This window comes from Centruroides sculpturatus, unplaced genomic scaffold, assembly GCF_000671375.1.
Source record: "Centruroides sculpturatus isolate CEXI.00-Female unplaced genomic scaffold, Cexi_2.0 scaffold118, whole genome shotgun sequence".
NCBI lineage: Eukaryota > Metazoa > Arthropoda > Arachnida > Scorpiones > Buthidae > Centruroides > Centruroides sculpturatus.
In genome coordinates, this window is record NW_019384377.1 from 795,744 (window position 1) to 819,697 (window position 23,954).

The window sequence follows — 23,954 nt, forward strand, 5'->3', positions numbered from 1 at the left end:
TGATAAGATATTCATCTAATAATATATTTTTATTTTATAAATATTTAAAAAAATAGTGCAATTTTAAATAAACCTTTTGTGATTAAAATATATTTAAATTCTTTAATTTAAATATATTTTCATCACAAAAGGTTTGTGATGAAAATAATATGTACAAAAAACAATATGTACATTTATCAATATTAATTAAACCACCACCAAAGTATTGTTAATACAGTTATACAGTATATAAAACATGCAGGCTTGAAAANTAAATAATGTTAGTCCTAAATATACAAATATATAAAATTTATATTACCAAAAATATAAAAAAATGATGAAAAGCAATTGCTAAAGTTTGGATTTGAAATTCTGATCAATGGAAAAGAATTTCAACATCATATTATCTTGGTTGAAAGAATATTAATCTAGCAATGGTGATAGCTTTGAAAAGTCTGTTAATAAAACAAATCTATGTCCTCATTTGAAGCTGATTTACTTTTATTGAGCTGGCTAAATATTTACTTTTAGTTTAATTTTTAACATGTTTTTTAGAAAAAAATTTGCTCTTAAATCTTTTAGTTCGAACTTGTAGAATTTGAACAATTTAATCTTTTAAATGTATTTACTTTGACTAAAAATGTTTTTAAAAATTCAACTCAGAAATTTGTTTTATGAGAATTGAGATTTGTAAAATCAAGGCTAATAACCATCACAAATTCTTGCAAAATGCACTCATTGCCTTACACTTCTCTTCAGTTATTGTAGTTTCCAATTTATAGTAATTATAATACTGAGAAGTAAAAAAAAGGAATAAAAAATCTTGGTCATATCCGAATTTAATTTTTGAAAATGCAATATATAAATTTTCTGTGTGTTTAAAATGTTTCCTTAAAAATTTTCTCTTTTTTGATTTGTAATATTTTAAGAAAAATTATCTTCATATTTATTTTTCACAACTTAAGATATATCAAGTAAAAGTAATAAGTTATATTTTAAGTTGATAAGATATATCAAGTAAAAGTAATATCAACTTAAAGAAGTTATCTGAATAGCTTTTGAAGGTTATATGAAGAAAAATTGGTAAACCACTAGCAAAATCTAATAGTTTATCACTGTTTAACTTCCAGGAAATGAACATGTTTGTTGAGAGTAGATAATTATGAAGCTGTGTAAATAAAGCTATAATTGAAAGTAATCTGAATAGAATAAATTCATCAATAAGATTTATTACAGAAATAAAAAGAATAAAATATTTTTAATGATTAATGTAACAGTCTTAACAAATTTATTCACAATGAAATATTTTGAAGTAGTGATTTAAATACAGTAGAAACCCAATTATCCAAGCAATTAACTGAAGTTCTGCACTACTTAAAGCAAACTTATAAGTGAATACACTACTTTTCTTATACTATAATTCATAAAAAAAGATTTAGAACAATAACATGNTTAATATATCATTATAATAATTAACTAATGTGAAAAGTATAAGTATAATGGATTTCAAATCTATTTTGAAGATAATTGTGTGTATTGTCATCAAAATTTTCTCATTATAAAATATAAAGTACAGATGTAAAAGATGTGATATACTTCTTAACTTAATAAATACTGGACACAAGTATAAATCCCAGTGTATAGGGTACAAAATAATTATCCCACTTGGCTAACATCTATTGTCAACATTAACACAACCTGCAGAAAAATAAGTTGTCTCAATGTAAAATAAATACTTTTTATCATCAATGGTTATTATTCAAAGTCTTCAAACTGAAGAACTGTAGCTCAGTTCACTTCAGTTTTAGTTTGTAGAACTTCAATTTTGCAATAATATTTGTATTGACTTGATAGTTTGCTAAAAAAAAATTCATAGACATTGCTGTAAACAAGATTTAAAATTGAATAAGTACAACTTTGTAAAAACAACTTTATTTAGCAAAAGTAGTGAATTAAATAAGTTGAAAACATTTTTTAATTAATGATTTTTTACTGAATATAGTTTTTGTTTTCTCAAAATCCTAGATATTGATTCTATGATACTTTCATATTTTTATAAAAACAATACTTTTAGTTCAAATTTTTGAATTGTTTTAATTTATTATGTAAATCATTCAAAGACCAGAAATATGACTGAAGTGATAAATTGTAATTTTCTGTTAAATTATGATTTTGCAAAATTCAGAATCTATTATTCAGTCTGTTTTAATAAAAAAAAATTTTTTTAAGTCTGATTTTCTGGCAATATTTTTAATTAATAAGCCAATTATTTTAAGAAAATGTTTGTTTGATATTTACTAAATAGATCTTTCATTTTAAATTAATTGATTGTACTTTTGAAATTTAAAATATTCAAAAATAAAGATATAAATTGTCTTTAAATAATACAAAATAGCCATAATTTATGTAATTAATTCTTCTAACAGATCTGATATTTGCATATAATTCTATACTAATAAAATATAACTTAAGATATATCAAGTAAAAGTAATAAGTTATATTTTAAGTTGATAAGATATATCAAGTAAAAGTAATATCAACTTAAAGAAGTTATCTGAATAGCTTTTGAAGGTTATATGAAGAAAAATTGGTAAACCACTAGCAAAATCTAATAGTTTATCACTGTTTAACTTCCAGGAAATGAACATGTTTGTTGAGAGTAGATAATTATGAAGCTGTGTAAATAAAGCTATAATTGAAAGTAATCTGAATAGAATAAATTCATCAATAAGATTTATTACAGAAATAAAAAGAATAAAATATTTTTAATGATGAAATTGAATTAATTATATCTTATTTAAAAAAATAATTTCTATATATCCAATTGATTATTATTAATTAAAATGATTTTCATTTCTACTTCTTTTTTTAAAAATAAAAAGCAATATTATGTTTGATTTAAAATTTTTTTATTATATTAAATTTTTTTGATTTCTATCATATTTCAACAATCCTTTTATTTTTAGAGTTTTATTTATTTATGAGACCAAATTCATTAAGTTTTAAAAAATCACTTATAATTTGTTTCTACATTATGCAAATAAATGATTACTTTGTAGCTTTTACTTTATTATAAGCCATTAAATACATTAAACAAATTTTGATATTTTTATGGTTTATTTGAAAAAAAAAGAAACTCATGACGTGTTTTGAATATTTAAATTTTTTTTCATATGTAACCTAATTAAAGTAACAAATTTAATATGATTTAGTTTGATAGACACATCTTTAGCAAAACACCTACAACTGCTGTAAATGATTGGGCTATAGTTTGGCTACACTTGCACCCTTGGCCAGAAACATCCACACAAGGCACTCAGTTGACAATCGCAACCCGCAACTCTGGCTGAAGGCACGAGTGTGTCCCCAGTTGGTGCTGTAATAACCGTCAATGGTTATTTCTTAACTTAGATGTGCTGGAAGAGAAGATTGGATTGGAGGTCCAGGTAGCATAATTAACAACGCGTCCGCATGGTAAGCGGGAGTTGCGGGTTCGAGTCCCGCCTTGAGCCGATTCTTTTCTTCCAGTTTAATCTAAATTAATTAATAAAATATTATAATTATTAATTTTAATAAGAGATGGTGCCTAACACCTCACTCTAGTGCCAAATTCATTTCTAATCTATAATTATGTATATTAATACCCCGACTTATGCGAACCCGGAGTTACACGATTTTCAAATCTTGTCGATTTGTCTTTTGTTTAAGTGCCACGCAACCCTTGATTACTCACTTCCCCCACACTATTGTTCAGCTTACATGTTTGGATGTGTCGTGCGGAATCCACACATAGCTACAATTTATTTTGTGTTATTTATTTCTGTGTTTGTTATATCTATGGAAACTTGAGAGACTCTACTATGTCATCCAAACGAAGTAGAACTAATTCTTCTGCATCAAACAAGAAAAGAAAAACTTTATCTTTGGAATGTAAAGTTAACATTGGGTATGTTCGTAAATTCGAACGAGTTAAACGAGAATGATGTCATTGTTATTCCTATTTCGTTAGACTTTTCGAACGATTCATTACTAACGTGTTTAACTCGTTAGACTTTACGANACCCTATAGTTTAAAAGAATTTTATTAATGAATAAAAATGTCAGAGATATATTTAAAAGGATAATTAGCAGAAAACAAAAATAGGAAATACAATAAAACTTTCATTACATATGAATTTTTGAAGTGTAACAAAGAATACCTGATTTTAAGACTTATACTTTTCACATTATCAAACTTACATTTGAAATCATATAGTAATTTTTCATAGTTTTTCAATATTCAGCAATTATGCATCTGCTGGATTTTTGACAGAATACTTTTATCAATAATGATGCATTAAAAATAGTTAATTATTATAATGATATATTAATAATGTAAATTATATTTCTTTATAAATTCTATATGAATTATATTTTAGTTTTATAATTTTTCAAGCCTGCATGTTTTATATACTGTATAACTGTATTAACGATACTTTGGTGGTGGTTTAATTAATATTGATAAATGTACATATTGTTATTACAGCAGATGTTACATTTATAATATTTATTTGCATTTACTTCAAAAGCTTTTGTTCTGTGTATATTTTGCAACTCATACAGCATTTTTCAATTAATGTTAAGATATATGTTTTTATTTTATTGCTTTCTTATTAACTAGTATCATAATGATAAGATATTCATCTAATAATATATTTTTATTTTATAAATATTTAAAAAAATAGTGCAATTTTAAATAAACCTTTTGTGATTAAAATATATTTAAATTCTTTAATTTAAATATATTTTCATCACAAAAGGTTTGTGATGAAAATAATATGTACAAAAAACAATATGTACATTTATCAATATTAATTAAACCACCACCAAAGTATTGTTAATACAGTTATACAGTATATAAAACATGCAGACTTGAAAACTTGAAAAATTATAAAACTAAAATATAATTCATATAGAATTTATAAAGAAATATAATTACATTATTAATATATCATTATAATAATTAACTAATGTGAAAAGTATAAGTATAATGGATTTCAAATCTATTTTGAAGATAATTGTGTGTATTGTCATCAAAATTTTCTCATTATAAAATATAAAGTACAGATGTAAAAGATGTGATATACTTCTTAACTTAATAAATACTGGACACAAGTATAAATCCCAGTGTATAGGGTACAAAATAATTATCCCACTTGGCTAACATCTATTGTCAACATTAACACAACCTGCAGAAAAATAAGTTGTCTCAATGTAAAATAAATACTTTTTATCATCAATGGTTATTATTCAAAGTCTTCAAACTGAAGAACTGTAGCTCAGTTCACTTCAGTTTTAATTTGTAGAACTTCAATTTTGCAATAATATTTGTATTGACTTGATAGTTTGCTAAAAAAAAATTCATAGACATTGCTGTAAACAAGATTTAAAATTGAATAAGTACAACTTTGTAAAAACAACTTTATTTAGCAAAAGTAGTGAATTAAATAAGTTGAAAACATTTTTTAATTAATGATTTTTTACTGAATATAGTTTTTGTTTTCTCAAAATCCTAGATATTGATTCTATGATACTTTCATATTTTTATAAAAACAATACTTTTAGTTCAAATTTTTGAATTGTTTTAATTTATTATGTAAATCATTCAAAGACCAGAAATATGACTGAAGTGATAAATTGTAATTTTCTGTTAAATTATGATTTTGCAAAATTCAGAATCTATTATTCAGTCTGTTTTAATAAAAAAAAATTTTTTTAAGTCTGATTTTCTGGCAATATTTTTAATTAATAAGCCAATTATTTTAAGAAAATGTTTGTTTGATATTTACTAAATAGATCTTTCATTTTAAATTAATTGATTGTACTTTTGAAATTTAAAATATTCAAAAATAAAGATATAAATTGTCTTTAAATAATACAAAATAGCCATAATTTATGTAATTAATTCTTCTAACAGATCTGATATTTGCATATAATTCTATACTAATAAAATATAACTTAAGATATATCAAGTAAAAGTAATAAGTTATATTTTAAGTTGATAAGATATATCAAGTAAAAGTAATATCAACTTAAAGAAGTTATCTGAATAGCTTTTGAAGGTTATATGAAGAAAAATTGGTAAACCACTAGCAAAATCTAATAGTTTATCACTGTTTAACTTCCAGGAAATGAACATGTTTGTTGAGAGTAGATAATTATGAAGCTGTGTAAATAAAGCTATAATTGAAAGTAATCTGAATAGAATAAATTCATCAATAAGATTTATTACAGAAATAAAAAGAATAAAATATTTTTAATGATGAAATTGAATTAATTATATCTTATTTAAAAAAATAATTTCTATATATCCAATTGATTATTATTAATTAAAATGATTTTCATTTCTACTTCTTTTTTTAAAAATAAAAAGCAATATTATGTTTAAGATTTAAAATTTTTTTATTATATTAAATTTTTTTGATTTCTATCATATTTCAACAATCCTTTTATTTTTAGAGTTTTATTTATTTATGAGACCAAATTCATTAAGTTTTAAAAAATCACTTATAATTTGTTTCTACATTATGCAAATAAATGATTACTTTGTAGCTTTTACTTTATTATAAGCCATTAAATACATTAAACAAATTTTGATATTTTTATGGTTTATTTGAAAAAAAAAGAAACTCATGACGTGTTTTGAATATTTAAATTTTTTTTCATATGTAACCTAATTAAAGTAACAAATTTAATATGATTTAGTTTGATAGACACATCTTTAGCAAAACACCTACAACTGCTGTAAATGATTGGGCTATAGTTTGGCTACACTTGCACCCTTGGCCAGAAACATCCACACAAGGCACTCAGTTGACAATCGCAACCCGCAACTCTGGCTGAAGGCACGAGTGTGTCCCCAGTTGGTGCTGTAATAACCGTCAATGGTTATTTCTTAACTTAGATGTGCTGGAAGAGAAGATTGGATTGGAGGTCCAGGTAGCATAATTAACAACGCGTCCGCATGGTAAGCGGGAGTTGCGGGTTCGAGTCCCGCCTTGAGCCGATTCTTTTCTTCCAGTTTAATCTAAATTAATTAATAAAATATTATAATTATTAATTTTAATAAGAGATGGTGCCTAACACCTCACTCTAGTGCCAAATTCATTTCTAATCTATAATTATGTATCCAAACTATAGCCTGATCATTTACAGCAGTTGCAGGAGTATTTGCTTAAGTTATCGGGTTTTTGATTGATTTGTATATTTAGACACATCTTTGTTTAGAAATTTGTTATAAATCTGTAGTTCAAATTATTTACTATTGTAGATATGTACTATATTTTTAAAATATTAAAGCTATTAAATCTTTGAACTATTTAATATTTGAGTAGTTTTTAAGAGGTTGCAAATAGCTTAGATTAATCAGTGTTTTATTCAAATGAATAAATTAAATTTTAAAAATTAATGTGCAAATGAAAACCTGTGTCTAGTGACCATTATCGCACTTTATGCATCCCTTATCCTGAGGCTATGGGGTATGGATGGGTCTGTGGACCAATTAGAAGGGAGAGGACTTGCATGATCAAAGGGGAGAGGGTCTGGTGAGATTCTAGGCTGGATGGTGAAAGAGTGTGGATATGTGTAAGAAGAGGTAAGCTCCATGTGACTAAACTTAGTGTCAACAAAGAAAATCCCCAGGCAAGCAAATTGGAAAAAGAAGTGAGGAAAAAAATTGGTTCTGTGATAGTTTTTGCTTGTATATATTAACCATATCAATTGTATATTAAAATTTTTGTTTTGATTTGTTCTTTATGTCAGCAATTTTTTCCTGCTCTGTATGTGGCATGTGTTTGGATGTATCATGAAAGTTCATGGTTGCGAGAAACTTTCATTATTTCAGGGTCCATCACCACAAGCCTCTAATTCAATTTTCTGACAAATAATTGATTTTTGATCATTCATATAAAGTCCACTTTTGTGTTTTGCTATGTAAAAGTTTATTAATATGACTGACTAATATTTTATTCCATATTAATAAATCAGAAATTAAATTCACACCTTAGAAATCAACTCCAGTCAATATTTAATAAATTTTTGTTCTATTAAATATTCACTGGAGTTAATTTCTAAGTTGTAAATTTATTTTCTGATGTTCTCTTCAGTTTCTGTATTTTGTGACATTGTACTAATAAGTATAGTGTAACAAAATGTTTATAATTTATTTTTATGTTGTTTAGTTTACATTGTCAGAGATTTTCTTAAAAATACTTTTTATAGACTTGTAATGATTATTAAATAATGTTAGTCCTAAATATACAAATATATAAAATTTATATTACCAAAAATATAAAAAAATGATGAAAAGCAATTGCTAAAGTTTGGATTTGAAATTCTGATCAATGGAAAAGAATTTCAACATCATATTATCTTGGTTGAAAGAATATTAATCTAGCAATGGTGATAGCTTTGAAAAGTCTGTTAATAAAACAAATCTATGTCCTCATTTGAAGCTGATTTACTTTTATTGAGCTGGCTAAATATTTACTTTTAGTTTAATTTTTAACATGTTTTTTAGAAAAAAATTTGCTCTTAAATCTTTTAGTTCGAACTTGTAGAATTTGAACAATTTAATCTTTTAAATGTATTTACTTTGACTAAAAATGTTTTTAAAAATTCAACTCAGAAATTTGTTTTATGAGAATTGAGATTTGTAAAATCAAGGCTAATAACCATCACAAATTCTTGCAAAATGCACTCATTGCCTTACACTTCTCTTCAGTTATTGTAGTTTCCAATTTATAGTAATTATAATACTGAGAAGTAAAAAAAAGGAATAAAAAATCTTGGTCATATCCGAATTTAATTTTTGAAAATGCAATATATAAATTTTCTGTGTGTTTAAAATGTTTCCTTAAAAATTTTCTCTTTTTTGATTTGTAATATTTTAAGAAAAATTATCTTCATATTTATTTTTCACTCCAGATCTTACTTAATCATTCAGATGATATCTTTCTATTAATTTATTTTACCACTTATTATATAACAATTTTTGTTAGTTTTATGCTTATCCAATGTGATGAAGTATACTTAAATCATTATATTGGATAGTTTTTAAATATATGGTAATATCTAAAGCCATATATTTTGAAAATTAAGTTTTGGAAAACAATTTGAATCATATTAAACTGTCTCTGTGGAAACATTTCGAATTGTTTTTCTCAGTTTAATGTGATTAAAATTTCAGGTACGAAGACCACTCGGCTCACCAGTGGCCGAGTGGTCTTCGTACCCTAAACACTGGGAGTTTGGTCGTGGGTTCGCGCCGCGATCGGACAGGCTGGCTGCTTGGAGTTTTCCAGGTTTTCTCCTTGCCAATAACGACTAAATAGGAGGCCAGTTCCCCATAAAAGTCCTCTCGGAAGGCATTAGTTCCCCTCGTGTAACATCGCGCTCCATAGAAGGCAACGGGAAACCACTCTGGATAGTAACCTTCCCTAGTAACATCTTGGCGTATTACTTATCTGTGCCGGGTGTGGCCGAGGTCAGGAAAACCTGATATGGCACGATGAGAAGAAGAATGAGAAAATTTCAGATTTAGAAATTGGTTTGTAAAAGAACTTAATATATTTAAAGTCTAGTTAACTAGATGTAAATTATAACAAAATGCACTTAACATAAGTTATGTTACCTCTTTATTTTAAAAATAAATAAAAATAGGTAATAGAAACTAGTTGGAAATAGGACTATATATAGGGTGTTTATAAATGAATGGTGCGGTTTTAAAAATTAATAATAGATCTATTTATTACCTTATATGGGCAAACCTTGCAGCATAAGCAGCAACAACTGTCCAAGTTTTTTATGCATTAATCACAATCCTTCAATATGTGCACCCATGATCACACGACACACATCTACACGGTAATTAAATTCTTCCCATACACAGTGTATCATGTCCTTCGTGATGGTCTGCAGTGCATGCTTTATCCGATCACACAGTTCCTCAAGGGACACGGGCATTGATTGTACATAAACTCGGTCTTTAACAAACCCCCACAAATAGAAATCTCAGGGTGTTAAATCTGGCAAACAGGATGGCCAGGGGAGCAGGTTGTTGTCTGCTGTCGTCTAATCCAGCATTGGTGAAGAACACGATTAAGAAGCTTGCGTACATTCCTGTGAACTTGGACAGTTGCCGCTACTCTGCTGTAAGGTTTGCCCATATAAGGTAATAAATAGATTTATTATTAATTTTTAAAACCACACCATTCATTTATAAACACCCTGTATATATATTTACAAGTAGTGAAATACTTATTTATATAAACATATATTTAAAATTTTAATTTATGTGTTTATAAACAGCTTGTTTATGCATACATAGTGTAAAATTTGATTTATAAAAATTGAAAATATCTTAAACATGGGAAAGGCCTGATAATCAGATAATCAATCAAATGAAAATTGATGAAACTGAAAATTTTAAATTACAAAAAGTGCATGTAAACTGAAACTACATACAATATTATACAGTGTATAAAGTAAAAATAATGTTTGAATTTTAAACTTTAGAATCTTTAGAAAAATCTAGTATTCAACTATAAAACTCTTTGAAATGGAATTAGTTATAAGATAATTCAAAATTAATATTTCTTTGTCAAAATAAGATAGATCTTTCATTAAAAAAAATATCTGTTTCACATAATACCAGCAGGTGACTTCTGAAAGTGAAAATTGGGTTTTGAAAAACATTTAAGTTTTTAATAAATCATATGCTTTTAAAATTAGGATAATTCTAATATTTTACTTTTAAAAATTTTTATAAAACTTACAAGAAAGCTTATTAAAATTTATTGAAAGTTATTTTTAGAAAATAACATCAGGTTAAAACAAATTTTTCAATTCAAACATTTCAAAATTGTGAATATAAACTTTTTAAATTCTTGTTTATTTTAANTGAATGTAGCAAGAGTTTTATCTCTTAAAAGTGAATTAATTCATACGATAACTCATAATTCATATTCTAGATTTTTGCTTTACCATCATAAATACTACAATTAGTTACTGAATTCAGTTATTCATAAATTAAGTAGAAAAGTAGAAAGATTTCATAATATGGATATACTGTACATTTGTATTATTATATTGCTTTATTTTTATTGAGAATGCTAATTATTGATTATAAATTAATGAAGAACTGTTTTTTAGTTAAGAATTTATTAAGAAATTAAATGTTTTTAATCTATATAAAATTTTGAAAATATTTTAAGCTTTTGATAGATTTTTCTGACTTTGAAAGCAAAGCTACAATTAGTTATTGATTTTAGTTGTGATTTTGTAAATAATAATGATTGATTGTAGGCATTTTGAATGATGGTGAGGAAACAAGTCATTATTAAATCAGAACTATTTAGGTTTAGTTTTTACTTTAGTCAGAATTAGAACAGTTTATTTTTTACTTTTCTCAGTTGACTTTTCTTTGTCTAATAGAAAAGAATTAAGAAAAAAAATTGTTCACACATGAAACTATTCATTTATTCTTGTGCTAATTGATTTCAAATATAATTCTCACATTATCTCATCATTATTATTACAATGTAAAAGTATTTATGGAAATTTGTAAATATACTATATTTAATAATGAAAGGAGAGAAATTAATTGCTTCTAGATTTAGGTTTGAAATTTCTTGGAGTAAAACTTAATAACACCAAATAATAGAATTTCATTTAAGAAGTTAATTAATTTCCTTATTACAGATTGTATATTGGTATAAATTCTTTTATCAAAATTAATTATATAAATTTAACCATTCATAATATAATCCATTAAATTAAATTTAAATTGCTTTACTACTCATCAAAAGATAACTTAATAATTATTTACAATAACTATTTGGTAGCAGTTATACCACCATTTCTTGTTGAATTTAATAATTACAAATAAATGTAATTTAATTTTAGATTACTTTGGAAGAAGAGGCCTGGAGTGGGCCTCAAAACCACAACTCCTGCTTACTGTACAGATGTGTTGCCAGTTATGTTATCCAGACCTTCATCCAATCCTGCTTCCAAGCCAATTAATTGGATTGAGCTGGAAGGGAAATTGGACAGTGGTTCAGGTGGTGTAACTGGCAACACATCTATACAGTAAGCAGGAGTTGTGGGTTTGAGGCCCACTCCAGGCCTCTTCTTCCAAAGTAATCTAAAATTAAATTAAATTTACAGTAGAGCGTCGTTTATTTGACTCAATTGGGGACTGGGGTTGTTTGGATAACTTATTTTTCGGATAACCAATTATGTATGAAAAAATATATTAATTTATCCCGTGTTGAAATTTTTCTCTGTTGCATGTCGCTTCGTGTTGAATTTTCGTCGATGTTAAGCATAACGAAGACTATTGTATCGTAAAAAAATTATTTTTTTATTTTGTACAAACAAAATAAATATATTGAAAAATATAAAAACAATAAAAAATTATACTTCAGAAGTTAATTTAGTATCAAAAACGTAAAATATTTGAGTAGCCCAAGACATAGACAAACATTGAAGCGCCACAGCACTGGTGAAAATTTAAATTCGTCGACTGGAATTCCTTCGGATAACCGACCTTCGGATAAACGACGCTCTACTGTATTTATAATTATTAAATATAACAAGAGATGGCAGTCTAATTGCCTACCTCTTGTCAAATTACTTAGTAATTATTTAGCCTTAATAGCCTAATTAAAAGAATCTGGCTCTTCATTTGATATTTAAAATAATTATTGTGTTGGTTATATTTATTATATTGGTAGATAGTTATTGTCATTTAACTTATAAATTCAAAAAATTAATAATTTGAATTTGTTATCCAATAATTGTATTTTATACATAAAAACAGTGTTCAATATACAGTAAAATATTTTTATAAATAAAGGTATCTTCTGCTTTATAAAAATTTGTTTTTGCTTCTTTGATTTTACAAAAGACCTGTGTTAATACTTGTTTCTCTTTTTGAAAGAAATCTAAAGAGGATTTTTGCTTTTATGAAGAAAGGTGAAAGCAAAAATAGTATTTAGCATTTGTTTTGCAGTAAGTTGTTTTAGAGATACTATACACTCCCAAGCAGTGAACAGCAAGAGACATCTCTAAACTCCTTCCCTGAGAACCACATTTAACATCAAGCTGCCTTAGCTTTGAATTCTTGTTTGTTAGCATCTGTTCCGTATGTCAATTTATTTTGTGCATCCATTAGCAAAAATAAAATAAAAGCAGAAAGTCTATTGTTTGAGTGGATTGATGTGTGTACAAAGTATGGCATTCTGTTGCATTATCTCTACTTAAGAAATCAGCCAGTCTTTTCAATAACCTGAAACTGAAAGAATGAACTTGGTAATGAAAATATTGCAAAATAATAATTGTTTTATTTTTAAAAAGCATATTCATTTATATCTGCTTTCTTCAAACTTGAGGATGACCAGTTTTAAATGGAAGAAAAGATTTGTTTTTGTTTTATTATATTTATTTTTACTGGTTTATTGTATTCATGTGTAGCTATAGTTAATTATATAATATTGCAAAAGTTGACTTTAAAGGTAGTCATGAATGGTTTGCTCAATACTATGCTGTACCTACATGTCGACTTTGTATAGGCTGTGTATATATCATATCATTTCTGCTTTAACTATCTGTTAGTATTATTTTGTGTGTTATTTGGTATGATTTAGTAAGTTAATTTTTGAATTTGGGTATGCTTAAAAATTTTTCTATATAAATTAATTGTAATTGCTTCTTTGTTTTACACCATTTAAGTTTATGAAAGGTCTCACAGGAATGCTCTACTTTTGGATAGTGGTGGGACCTGTATCTTTGAAAACAAGATGACTAAAAATATATTAAATCAGGGCTATGGAGTCGTGTAAAAATCTACCAACTCCAACTTTGCCTTATCATTTGACTCTGACCAGGGGCGGACTTGTTACCAAAATAGACCCGGAAATTCTGATGTCGTCACATGACCTTAGAATAAAATATTCAATAAATAGAGTTCTAATAAAGATAGAATGTAGAAACTTCTTCATTTCAAAGCTAAAAGACTTCTCTAAGTAAAGGGACAGTCAATATATAATTATGTATTTGATAATTTTTACTTTCCTGGCTGTTATATATAACAGAGGGAAAATGTAGTAATCAGTCAAAAAATGACTCCCCTGAAATTTTTACATTTTTGGACTCAGGACACCTTGAAATGCTGAGATATGCAAAAGATTTGGTTTTTTTTCCTTTATGTATGGATGTTAGACAGTGTGTGCGGAAGACAATTTTGTTCACTCTGTTTGAAACCTAATAACTTCCATGGTTTTTAAATCGGAGTCAAATGATTTAACACAGGAGTTATTAAACTTCAAAGTGGCTGAACTAAATTGTGCCTCATACATATTCTAACATCTTAGGTGAGAACATCTTAATGGGTTTTACTATACTATTATAAAATGACAAAAAGCTTAATATTAAGAGTAGAGATGAGTTTTATTTAAAACAAAATAATTGTGAATGCTAATAACGAGTAAAATATTCATTAAGTTTGACTGCACTGGAAATATGACACATGACCCCTCTGTCTCCACCCTGTCAACCTTTTAATTAAGAATCAAAATTTAATAGCATTAATGCTCCTTTATAAACAAGCTACAGTGCCAAATTTTGTTTCTTAAACTTTATCCATTCTGAGATATTGTTTTATATCTGAAAACAGAGAATAAAAAATTAAACAAATTAGATGCTAACACATACATGCGCGCACATGTGTGAATTTTTTCTCTTTAATTGACATTTTTCCGGAAAATCCAAATGTGTAGATTTGCAAAAAACTTGGAGGGTAAAACTTGACACAATTCCAATACTTTTCCGTTTTATATATATATATATAACTAGTCAGGAAGTAAAAAGGAGTCGAAGTCTGAGGTTTTTTGACGACTTCAACTAAAACTCCACAACTCCAACTCCACAGCACTGTATTAAATTCTAAATTAAGATTTTTTAAAAATTAAATTCAAAACTTTTATAAGAATTTATTGTAAAATTCTCATTATATATTATTTAAAGTTAATAGAAAATAAAAGTTTGTTTTTATATCTAATTTAAAGATTATAACAATAATTAGGAATTATTATATTTAAGTGTTTATTATCTTTATTTTCATAATTCATTTAGTTACGAATAGGAAATTTATTAAAGTATAAAGCAAAAATATACTAATGGATAGAAAGTAGGTTCATGTGCAGGTCTTTTAAAAGAGCATGATTTAAAAATCTATTTGTTTCATAAAATAGTTTATTAATTTTTACAATGTACCATACGTGTATAGAGTAACACAATACAGTAGACTAAGGAGAAACTAAATGGGTATGAAATAAATATGCTATTTTTTACTTAATATTTTATTCTTTTAATAAGGGTTTAAATTACCAATATTCCTGTTTGCAAAGTCCTGGTTGGAAAAATGAAGTTTTACTAAGCATCATATTTAATACTGAATATATATATATTCTCAGTATTAAATATGATGCTTAGTAAAACTTCATTTTTCCAACCAGGACTTTGCAAACAGGAATATTGGTAATTTAAACCCTTATTAAAAGAATAAAATATTAAGTAANTATATATATATATATATAATACTGAATATATATATATTCAGTATTAAATATTTATATTGTTGTAAGCACTACCCCATATTACATTATTTTATAGATCATTAAAGTGTACTGATGAGCAACAGCATTCAATATTAATAAATTTATGTGAACCTTATTGATCAGAATGCATAAGTTTATATATTTCTTTTATATAAAAATATTAATTTGTTATAAAATTTATTCATTATAAAAATTATTATATTACATTTATAAAGTTATATTATAACTTTAAATCATTTTATTTTATAGTGAGGAGTGCAAAGTATAAGGGTACAATAGGTATGTATTTTTTAATCTAATAATTAGACAAGTAAGTTCTTCTTTTTAATTGTTAAATATGATTGTAAGTTGTAAATAATTAAAATATGAAAAACTGAGACTTTATAGAAATCATTTTTGGTTTATTAAAAATGAATATTTAGTCTTTTACATTTAACAAACATTAAAATTTCTGAAATTGTTCAATTTGCTAGACTCTTGAATATGAACATATTAGCTCAAAAGTACAGGTTACCCTCACTTTATGCTAGTTTGATTTATGGTGATTCACAATAATGACAGTTTCAAATTTATCAAAAAAATTCTTAAAATATTTTTTCTATGATATGTAGAATATTTTTTGCAAATGTTAAATGCAAATATTTATATAGAAAGAATTAGCAAATTTGGAGCACATTTAGATACACAAGGAGAGGAGGAGATGAATGATGATGAACCAGAATGTGTTTTAAAGATAACTACTGATGCCCTAAACAATTCTTTGCTAATGTCAACTCAACTCATTGATTGAAGAGTGTTTTTGAGATTAATTTCAACTGGGAATGAAATGACTTTGGAGGAGACTAAGGAGGAGTTTAAATGAAGCCTTAGCACCTTATAAAATTCTCAGAGAAATAAAGAAAAGATTTGTAAGCAACTTTGTATTCAAATTCTATAAAGGTGCATGATTCTTAGCCTAGCCTATCATAGATGGATAACTTTCAACCATAGGCCATCATTGCAAAGCTAAAGTTGTGTCTAGTGGCACTGCTATATATATATATATGGAACACAGTGGCAGTATAAATTTTGCATCGTCAATTTTTGATATAGATATGAATAAATTTACAAAATAATAATGTTACAGAAATTATATTAGTTAAAATTTTGGTACCAAATATGCTTTTATTGAAAAAAAATATGCATTTGTGGATGCCTGAGACATTTCTATTTATTCCATAATAAAATGAATTCATTTTATGCTGATTTTCTTTACACCATCTACAAAAATGCATATTGTATTTGTATATTGTACTTGTACTGTATTAGAGTAACTATATAGAAAATTTTGAACTACAATTAAGGTACTTTTTTGATTTAATCTTTTGTATTTTATACAACAGGACTTCTTTATTCATATTTTCTTTTTGTTTACAGTTTAACATCTGCATCACACTGCATATCTTGTTTATATGCAGTGTGTATGTATAATTCAAACTAGAAATATATTTTTGAATATAATAATCTTTCTTTTTATAAAATTATCATTATCAAGAGAAAAAAATCAAATGACGAACACAGTACCAATAACTGGTGTGAAGAAAACAAAAAAACTATTTCAAGGTAAATGTTTTCTAACTTCTTCTGAGTTCTTCAGGCACTATAATGGTTACCAGATGCAATGTTGTTCGGGACATAAAAACTTTTTTTGAAATAAATGTAAATTTGAACCACAATTTGAACTATGAGTATTAATGAGTACCACTTATTAAAAATTAATGTAAATTAAATATGTCAAAACTTATATTTATAAATTTTAATAACAATGCATTGCAATGTAGAATTTATTATTAATATTTGAGTTTAGCAATTTTTGCTTAGAAATAACGATTATTAAATGATAGGAAAAATGATAGATATAAATAAGTTAGCCAATTATTTGCTTTTAAACAAGTAATTGACCAATAACTAGATTTGTCATATCAAAAGCTGTAATTCAGATCTGGACAGAGACAGATCTAAAACATGACTTGCATCTAAAACTTTTTAAAGATATTGTAATCAATCATAGCTGAACTCTTATTCAGATGTGTCTGGTTGAACTTTATTGTTTCATTTTGATAAATGTTTAATTCTCTTTGATAAATATATAGTTTTAATTATTTGTTGAAGAGAACAATGACTTCCTAGTATAAACATTACCAAAAACATATTCAGGTATAGGAGGCAGAAATTTTTTATTGTAATAAGGTAGTGTTTTCTATCGTCTTGACCATCAACTTTTTTAATTATAGAGATAATTATGAGAAAACAAAAGTGTTCAGTTCTTATATTTGAATTTTTTAAAAATAGTTTTATTATATCTGAAGTTTAAAATATTAAAACTTTTTTTGTTTATATAAAATTAATTTAATTTAAAATCATAAAATTATTTCATGAAAATATATGTACTATTTAGAGTTATTACTTTGTACTGTACAGTTGCTTTTACAATACATTTTTTTTTATAGATTTTTTAATAGGCCAATTCAATACATATGTCACATTAAAACTGCAAAATGTAAAATCAACTACAGTTACTGTGAAAGGAAATAATCCGAGTTGGGAGCAAGATTTCATTTTGTAAGTTATGTTTATTTGTAAAGATGTGTTGAATTTATAACTAATTTCATATATTAATGTTAAATAATGAAAAAATATCTAAATTTAATTCTTTTAATTAATTCAGAAGAATCTGAAATATAAAATATTATAGTACAGGGGGTGATTGGTTAACGAACATTATCCATTCCATTCCATTCCATATTATCCATTTTTCTAAGGTACGTGATATTATCCATTCTAAGACTTTGTTCGCTATTCGAATTGTTCGTTAACTGATTATCGATTTACTATAGGTTTCTATGGAAATTTGATTAATTCGTTCTGGAGATCCCCAAAAAAATAAAAAATATATACTTTCTTACTACGTTTATTCATATGTAATAATAAAAATACATATATACGTGGTCTTGCATTTTTATTAATCATGTTTTTTCCGTTTGTGGGGGTTAAAGAATCTGTCTAATGTCGATTGCTTTTCTCTTTTCTTCAGGATTTTTCAGAAGTAATTAATCTCATTGTAATTGTATAGATCCCTAAGCCTATTAACCTCAACCTGGTTTGGATGCCATTTTAAGACTGTTGTTCTGACATCCTCCCACTTTTTTAAAAGATCTTTAATAGCAGATATCGTCATAAATCCGCATTTTCAGAAGAAAACATAAAAAAATTGTTTCTGTCAGAAATATAAAAGGCTGGAATTACAAGGGAGAGTTTCAAAGTTTGGGGAAATACTATTCGATCAGTATAGGCTATACTGGGTAGAATGTCGATGTCGACATCTCCTGTGATCTGAAAAGTTTCAAATTGTTGTCTGAAGACAAAGGAAGACCAATTGGTATTCGTTATTTTACGTCTCTTCTTCTTGTGTTTGTTCAGTGAAGTGTTCGTTGTCCGATCATAAAAATCTTTCATGAAAATGTTTGTTATCCAATTTGTTTGTTAACCGATCTGTTCGTTAACCAATCACCCACTGTACTTAATTTTCTCAGATTTATTATAGTAATCATATTTGGCACTTTCTTTACACTTAATAAATGATTATGAATGGTAATTAAATATAAGTGTATATATAATATATGGTATAAGAGGATAGAAAGTATAATAGGATATAGATCCTATTATACCATATCCTATTTCCAAGAACTGTCCTAGGATAAATCAGTTATCTGCTGATTTTATAAAAACAGATTAGAATCAGTTACTGGAAAATTCAATCTTTACTAACCAGTACAAAGCTTTTAAGCTTGAAGTATTTTTAGCCTGTTTTAGAAGGCCATCATTGGGTGTTTTTACACATTAATTCTTGGCTTTTTAAAAAGTTAGAATGTACTTGTTAGTAAAGATTTGATTCTGATAATGTTATCTAGTTTGTGATTTGGTTTTAAATAATTAAGTTAGAAAATTTATATATATTTTTTGTTTTATATATATATAAATTTTCAAACTTAAATTTAAATAATAATAAAATAGTATATAAGTAATAGACATAAGGCATTGTTTTGGTTATTCAAAAACAAAACAAAATATAATAAAACAAGTATAAGCAAACAATCTAATAATTTAATTATTAAAATAAACTGCCAGATTCTTATTAGGCAACATTAACTTATTTCTAATTATTAAATTTAACAGAAGATGACTGCTTACCTCTAACCAAATTGCTTAATTCTTTAATAGTTTATTACTCATTATGTAGTCTGATAAGAATCCAATAATAAAACAATTTGACAGGAGTACAGAATCATATTGAAAAGATATGTACTAACAGAATACTAACGTGGTACTTCAGGATACGAAATTAATCCGTTCCGAAACTGAGATCGTATCATGAAAATGTCGTAAGGTGGATCATCTTTTCCCATACGATTACATGTAAAACCAAATAATTCGTTCCAACGCGAAAAACATAGTCAAATTAAAGCCAAGTAATACATTAAAAAAAATAACTGTAGTAAGAAAAACAAATGAAAAATGCGAACTAATGTAACGTCGTATGGAGAGTTTTTGTTCGTATCGTGGAACAAAAATATGTTTGAATTTCACGTCATATCCTGAAAATTTCGTATGCTGGGGCATTCGTAACCTGAGGTACCACTGTAAATAATTATACAGTAAATAGAATATACAAACTTTCCATATTTCAAATATATGCTATATATGTAATGGATGTAAACTATCAAGGAATTCAGTAATTTGACTAGAGGTAGACAATTAAGTTGTCATCTTGTGTTAAATTTAATAATCAGAAATAAGTTAATGTAGTAAGAAGCTTGCAGTTTGTTTGAATAATTAAATTATTGGATTGTTTGTATATATTTGTTTTATTATACTTAGTGTCTGAATAGCCATAACAATGCCTTATGCATATTTATTTAAATAAATATGCATAATATATGTTAACTTTTATATCAAATTAAAGTGTAAGAATCATTCTTCATTTAGTTTCATTTTAATATAGGATATAATTTAAAATGAAACCTTTAGTGTGTAGTGAAAACGCTACATATTAAACAGATGTTTTCAACTAGTTTTAGCAGCCATCATTATGTTAAAACTAATATTTTTTGCTAGTTTTTTATCTCTAAAATTTTTTGTTGAACATTAAAAGGATGGTTCTTTATCTAGTTTCTCATATGTTTAGCTGTGTAAGATATAAATTACAATTTTGTTAATGGGTTCAGAAAAAATTTTTGACTTGGATTATGTTATTAGTATGTAACTAACTTTTTTTTTTTTTTTTAGGAAATTGTCTGAATTTGAAAGAATTTTACTTTAATACTATTTTGTTTATTTTAGAATTTTTTACAATGAATTAATAATAGAAATATAAAATTCTATATTGCTATTAATTTATTTTTCTAGATATAAATTTTGTACTATGATTTAAGAAATTTTTGTTAGGAAAATATTAAATTTGAAAGTGGATCGTAATAAATGTTTGGCTAATACTGTACTTGTTTTATTCTGAAAATTTTATATAATATTTTTATATTATAAAGTTTTTTGAAGCTAGATGAATTTCATCATATAGTACTAAAATTCAATTGTTGAATTTATTAAATGCTTCAGCTAAAAGAAAGGTTCACTGCCAAATTTTTTTATTTCTAAATCTCCATTATTATTAGAATTTTTATCTCTATTTGAAAAGCTTTAACGTTTAATGATATTATTTTTGGAAGTCTGTAATGCTAAAATAATAATTAATAATTTATATTTTATAGTGAAACCAATAGAATGGATACGGGGCTCATTATAGAAGTATGGAATAAAGGAATGCTATGGGATAAATTATTAGGTACTCAGTGGCTACCACTGAGACTTATTCAATTTTCAAATGAGGTAACTTACTTAGTTAATTAGTATTAAATATGTTAATATAGTTTCTTAAATTTTTAAAATTACATATGCTCAAAAATTAGTATATAAAGTATATTGCATAAATCTAAAATGATTAATATTGAAGAATTAAGCCAATGCCATGTTTTATGTATTCATTTTAAATTTTAAAATTAGTTTTAATCTGCATTAATGAGGATCCATGAATACTTTAAAACTGTTTTAAAATTTATACTAAAATATTTAAAAAATTTTAACTGTTAAATCACCTGGTTAGCAATATATGTAGGCCATACTTTCACTCGATGTAGAGCAGGGATGGTCAACCTTTTTAGGTGTGCATGCCAAAACCAGCAAATTTATGATACAAAATATTTTCATGTGTTAATTGAAATTTTTATCCACATGTAAACACATTGGGAAATGCTAGTGAATTCCTTATAAAACACAAAAAATGTATAAAATGATGGCAAAGAGATCACCTCACATCTGGTTGCCTAGTGAATGATGCAACAAGTGAAAGCTTGTAAGTCAATATATCACAAAAAAAAATAGATATCCTTTATAAACAAGACTATGTCTTAAAATATAAATTTTCGTCTACAAGTACATATCTTCTAATATCAGGACTTATTATACTGGCTTTACAGGCTGTGAAATAGTATTAAATTCAGTAAAAATAAGGAAAAAAGAAAAGAATAATTACAAAATACAACTTTACAAACATATTAATATAATTAGACAAAATAACAGAATAAATAGTAATACCGGTAGAGAAATGCACCACTCATGGCGAAGAATTATAGAAGGGGCGTGTCTGAAGGATAAAAAGAACAATCCAAAGAAGTGGAAACGAGGTGTTAGTCAAATTGAACAGGAAGAGATGTAAGTTGTAAAAATAGTAAATAAATGTAAAAAAACAGATATAATGTAAAACATTAATATAATAATTTGTTAATACAGGCTTAAATTTACAGTAATATTGTTTTTGTTCTTTAAAAATTAAGACGTAGTTGCTTCCAAAAATTTTTAGGTGATCATCATATTTTTTTTAAATGTTCTTTAGTAAAATTGTTTTTGTTGGTTAAAATTGAATGTCCAGTAGAGTTAAAAACGAAAAAAAAGTCTGAAAATTGTAAGAATTTTATTAATGTATATAAATAAGTATGTCGGTAAATGTTAAATGTAGTTTTAAAATTTATTTTATTGTTTTTAATTTATATAGAATACACTACTAAAATACCTGCTGAGGAGGGATGAAAGTGTCCAAAATGCAAAATTATGTATGTGTCCAGGTATATTAAATAAAATAAAAAATTGTTTTCTGTGAAACTCTGTAGCATTATCTGTAAAGCCAGTATAATAAGTCCTGATATTAGAAGATATCTACTTGTAGACGAAAATTTATATTTTAGTAAGTCAAGGACATTGAGGCATTTTAATTAAAGACTATGTCTTGTTTATAAAATCGTACTGCCACTCAATATTATCAGAATAGAGGTATGAAGGAGTACAGTACATGTAGAGAGTTGATATTTGGCACAGAGTATTAGGTGCTCAAATCATTTGTGCATAAAAAATCCAGACTTGTAGGTAGTCGGGGACTGAGAATCGAGTCAAAATAAAATCCAAAATGGTGACCCTCTTCTACAAACAGGCAAATAGCCACCTCATCCCACTGAAGTCAGGTAGGGGAGAGTACCACCCGCAGTCATTTCTAAGAAGTGAACTCTACTCTGACCTTAGAACTGAGAGCGCCTGCACGTGACCTTTGCCCTTTGACCTCACTTTGCTCCTAAACTCTAACAAGGAGAGACATCTTTTTACTACCTTTTGAGTTGACAGCTGTGTGATCTTGGATTTATATTATATATCGACGCTATTGTAAATAGCGCGCTGCCGATACAAATTAAGTAAATTATCAGTTTCTTAGTAAATTTTTACTGACAGAACATTCACCAAAAATGGCTCATGGATGACCTCATGGTCGAGGCAGGCAAAGTTTGAATGATCATATCCAAAAGCAGCGATATCAAAGAAGATAGGAGAATGAGAATGAGACCTGCCTTGAACATCAAAGTGATTCCGTCTCCGAGACATAGTCTTGTCCCAAATACGGTTTTGCCGTTTTACTTGTTTTAGATATCAAAACAAACAGAATATTTGTTTTGTTTTCTTATAACTAAAACAGTTGATAGTGTTTGTTGCTCTATTTAGTATCACTTTACTCAATAAAATAGTATTGTACAACTCAGCAAAGATGCTGGATATTTATTTTTTAAGTTGAGTTTTGATGAAAAATTTTTCATAACATTTTTATATGATTGCATTACATTACAAAAGTTGATTTAAATTATCATATAATACTTAGATATAATTTTCTCAAATCATAATAGA

The 23,954-nt window shown here is 26.1% G+C and overlaps 1 protein-coding gene across 1 annotated transcript in view; it reads left to right on the plus strand.

Annotated features, from left to right (window-relative positions):
- The window catches only part of LOC111617369 (protein unc-13 homolog A-like), a 58,820-nt gene that overhangs the window by 26,970 nt on the left and 7,896 nt on the right, over positions 1-23,954 (plus strand). Inside the window, exons 2-4 of the mRNA XM_023358671.1 lie at positions 15,888-15,917; positions 18,128-18,239; positions 21,443-21,560. Coding sequence (XP_023214439.1) covers positions 15,888-15,917; positions 18,128-18,239; positions 21,443-21,560 — 260 coding nt within the window. The remainder of the gene's footprint in view (positions 1-15,887; positions 15,918-18,127; positions 18,240-21,442; positions 21,561-23,954) is intronic.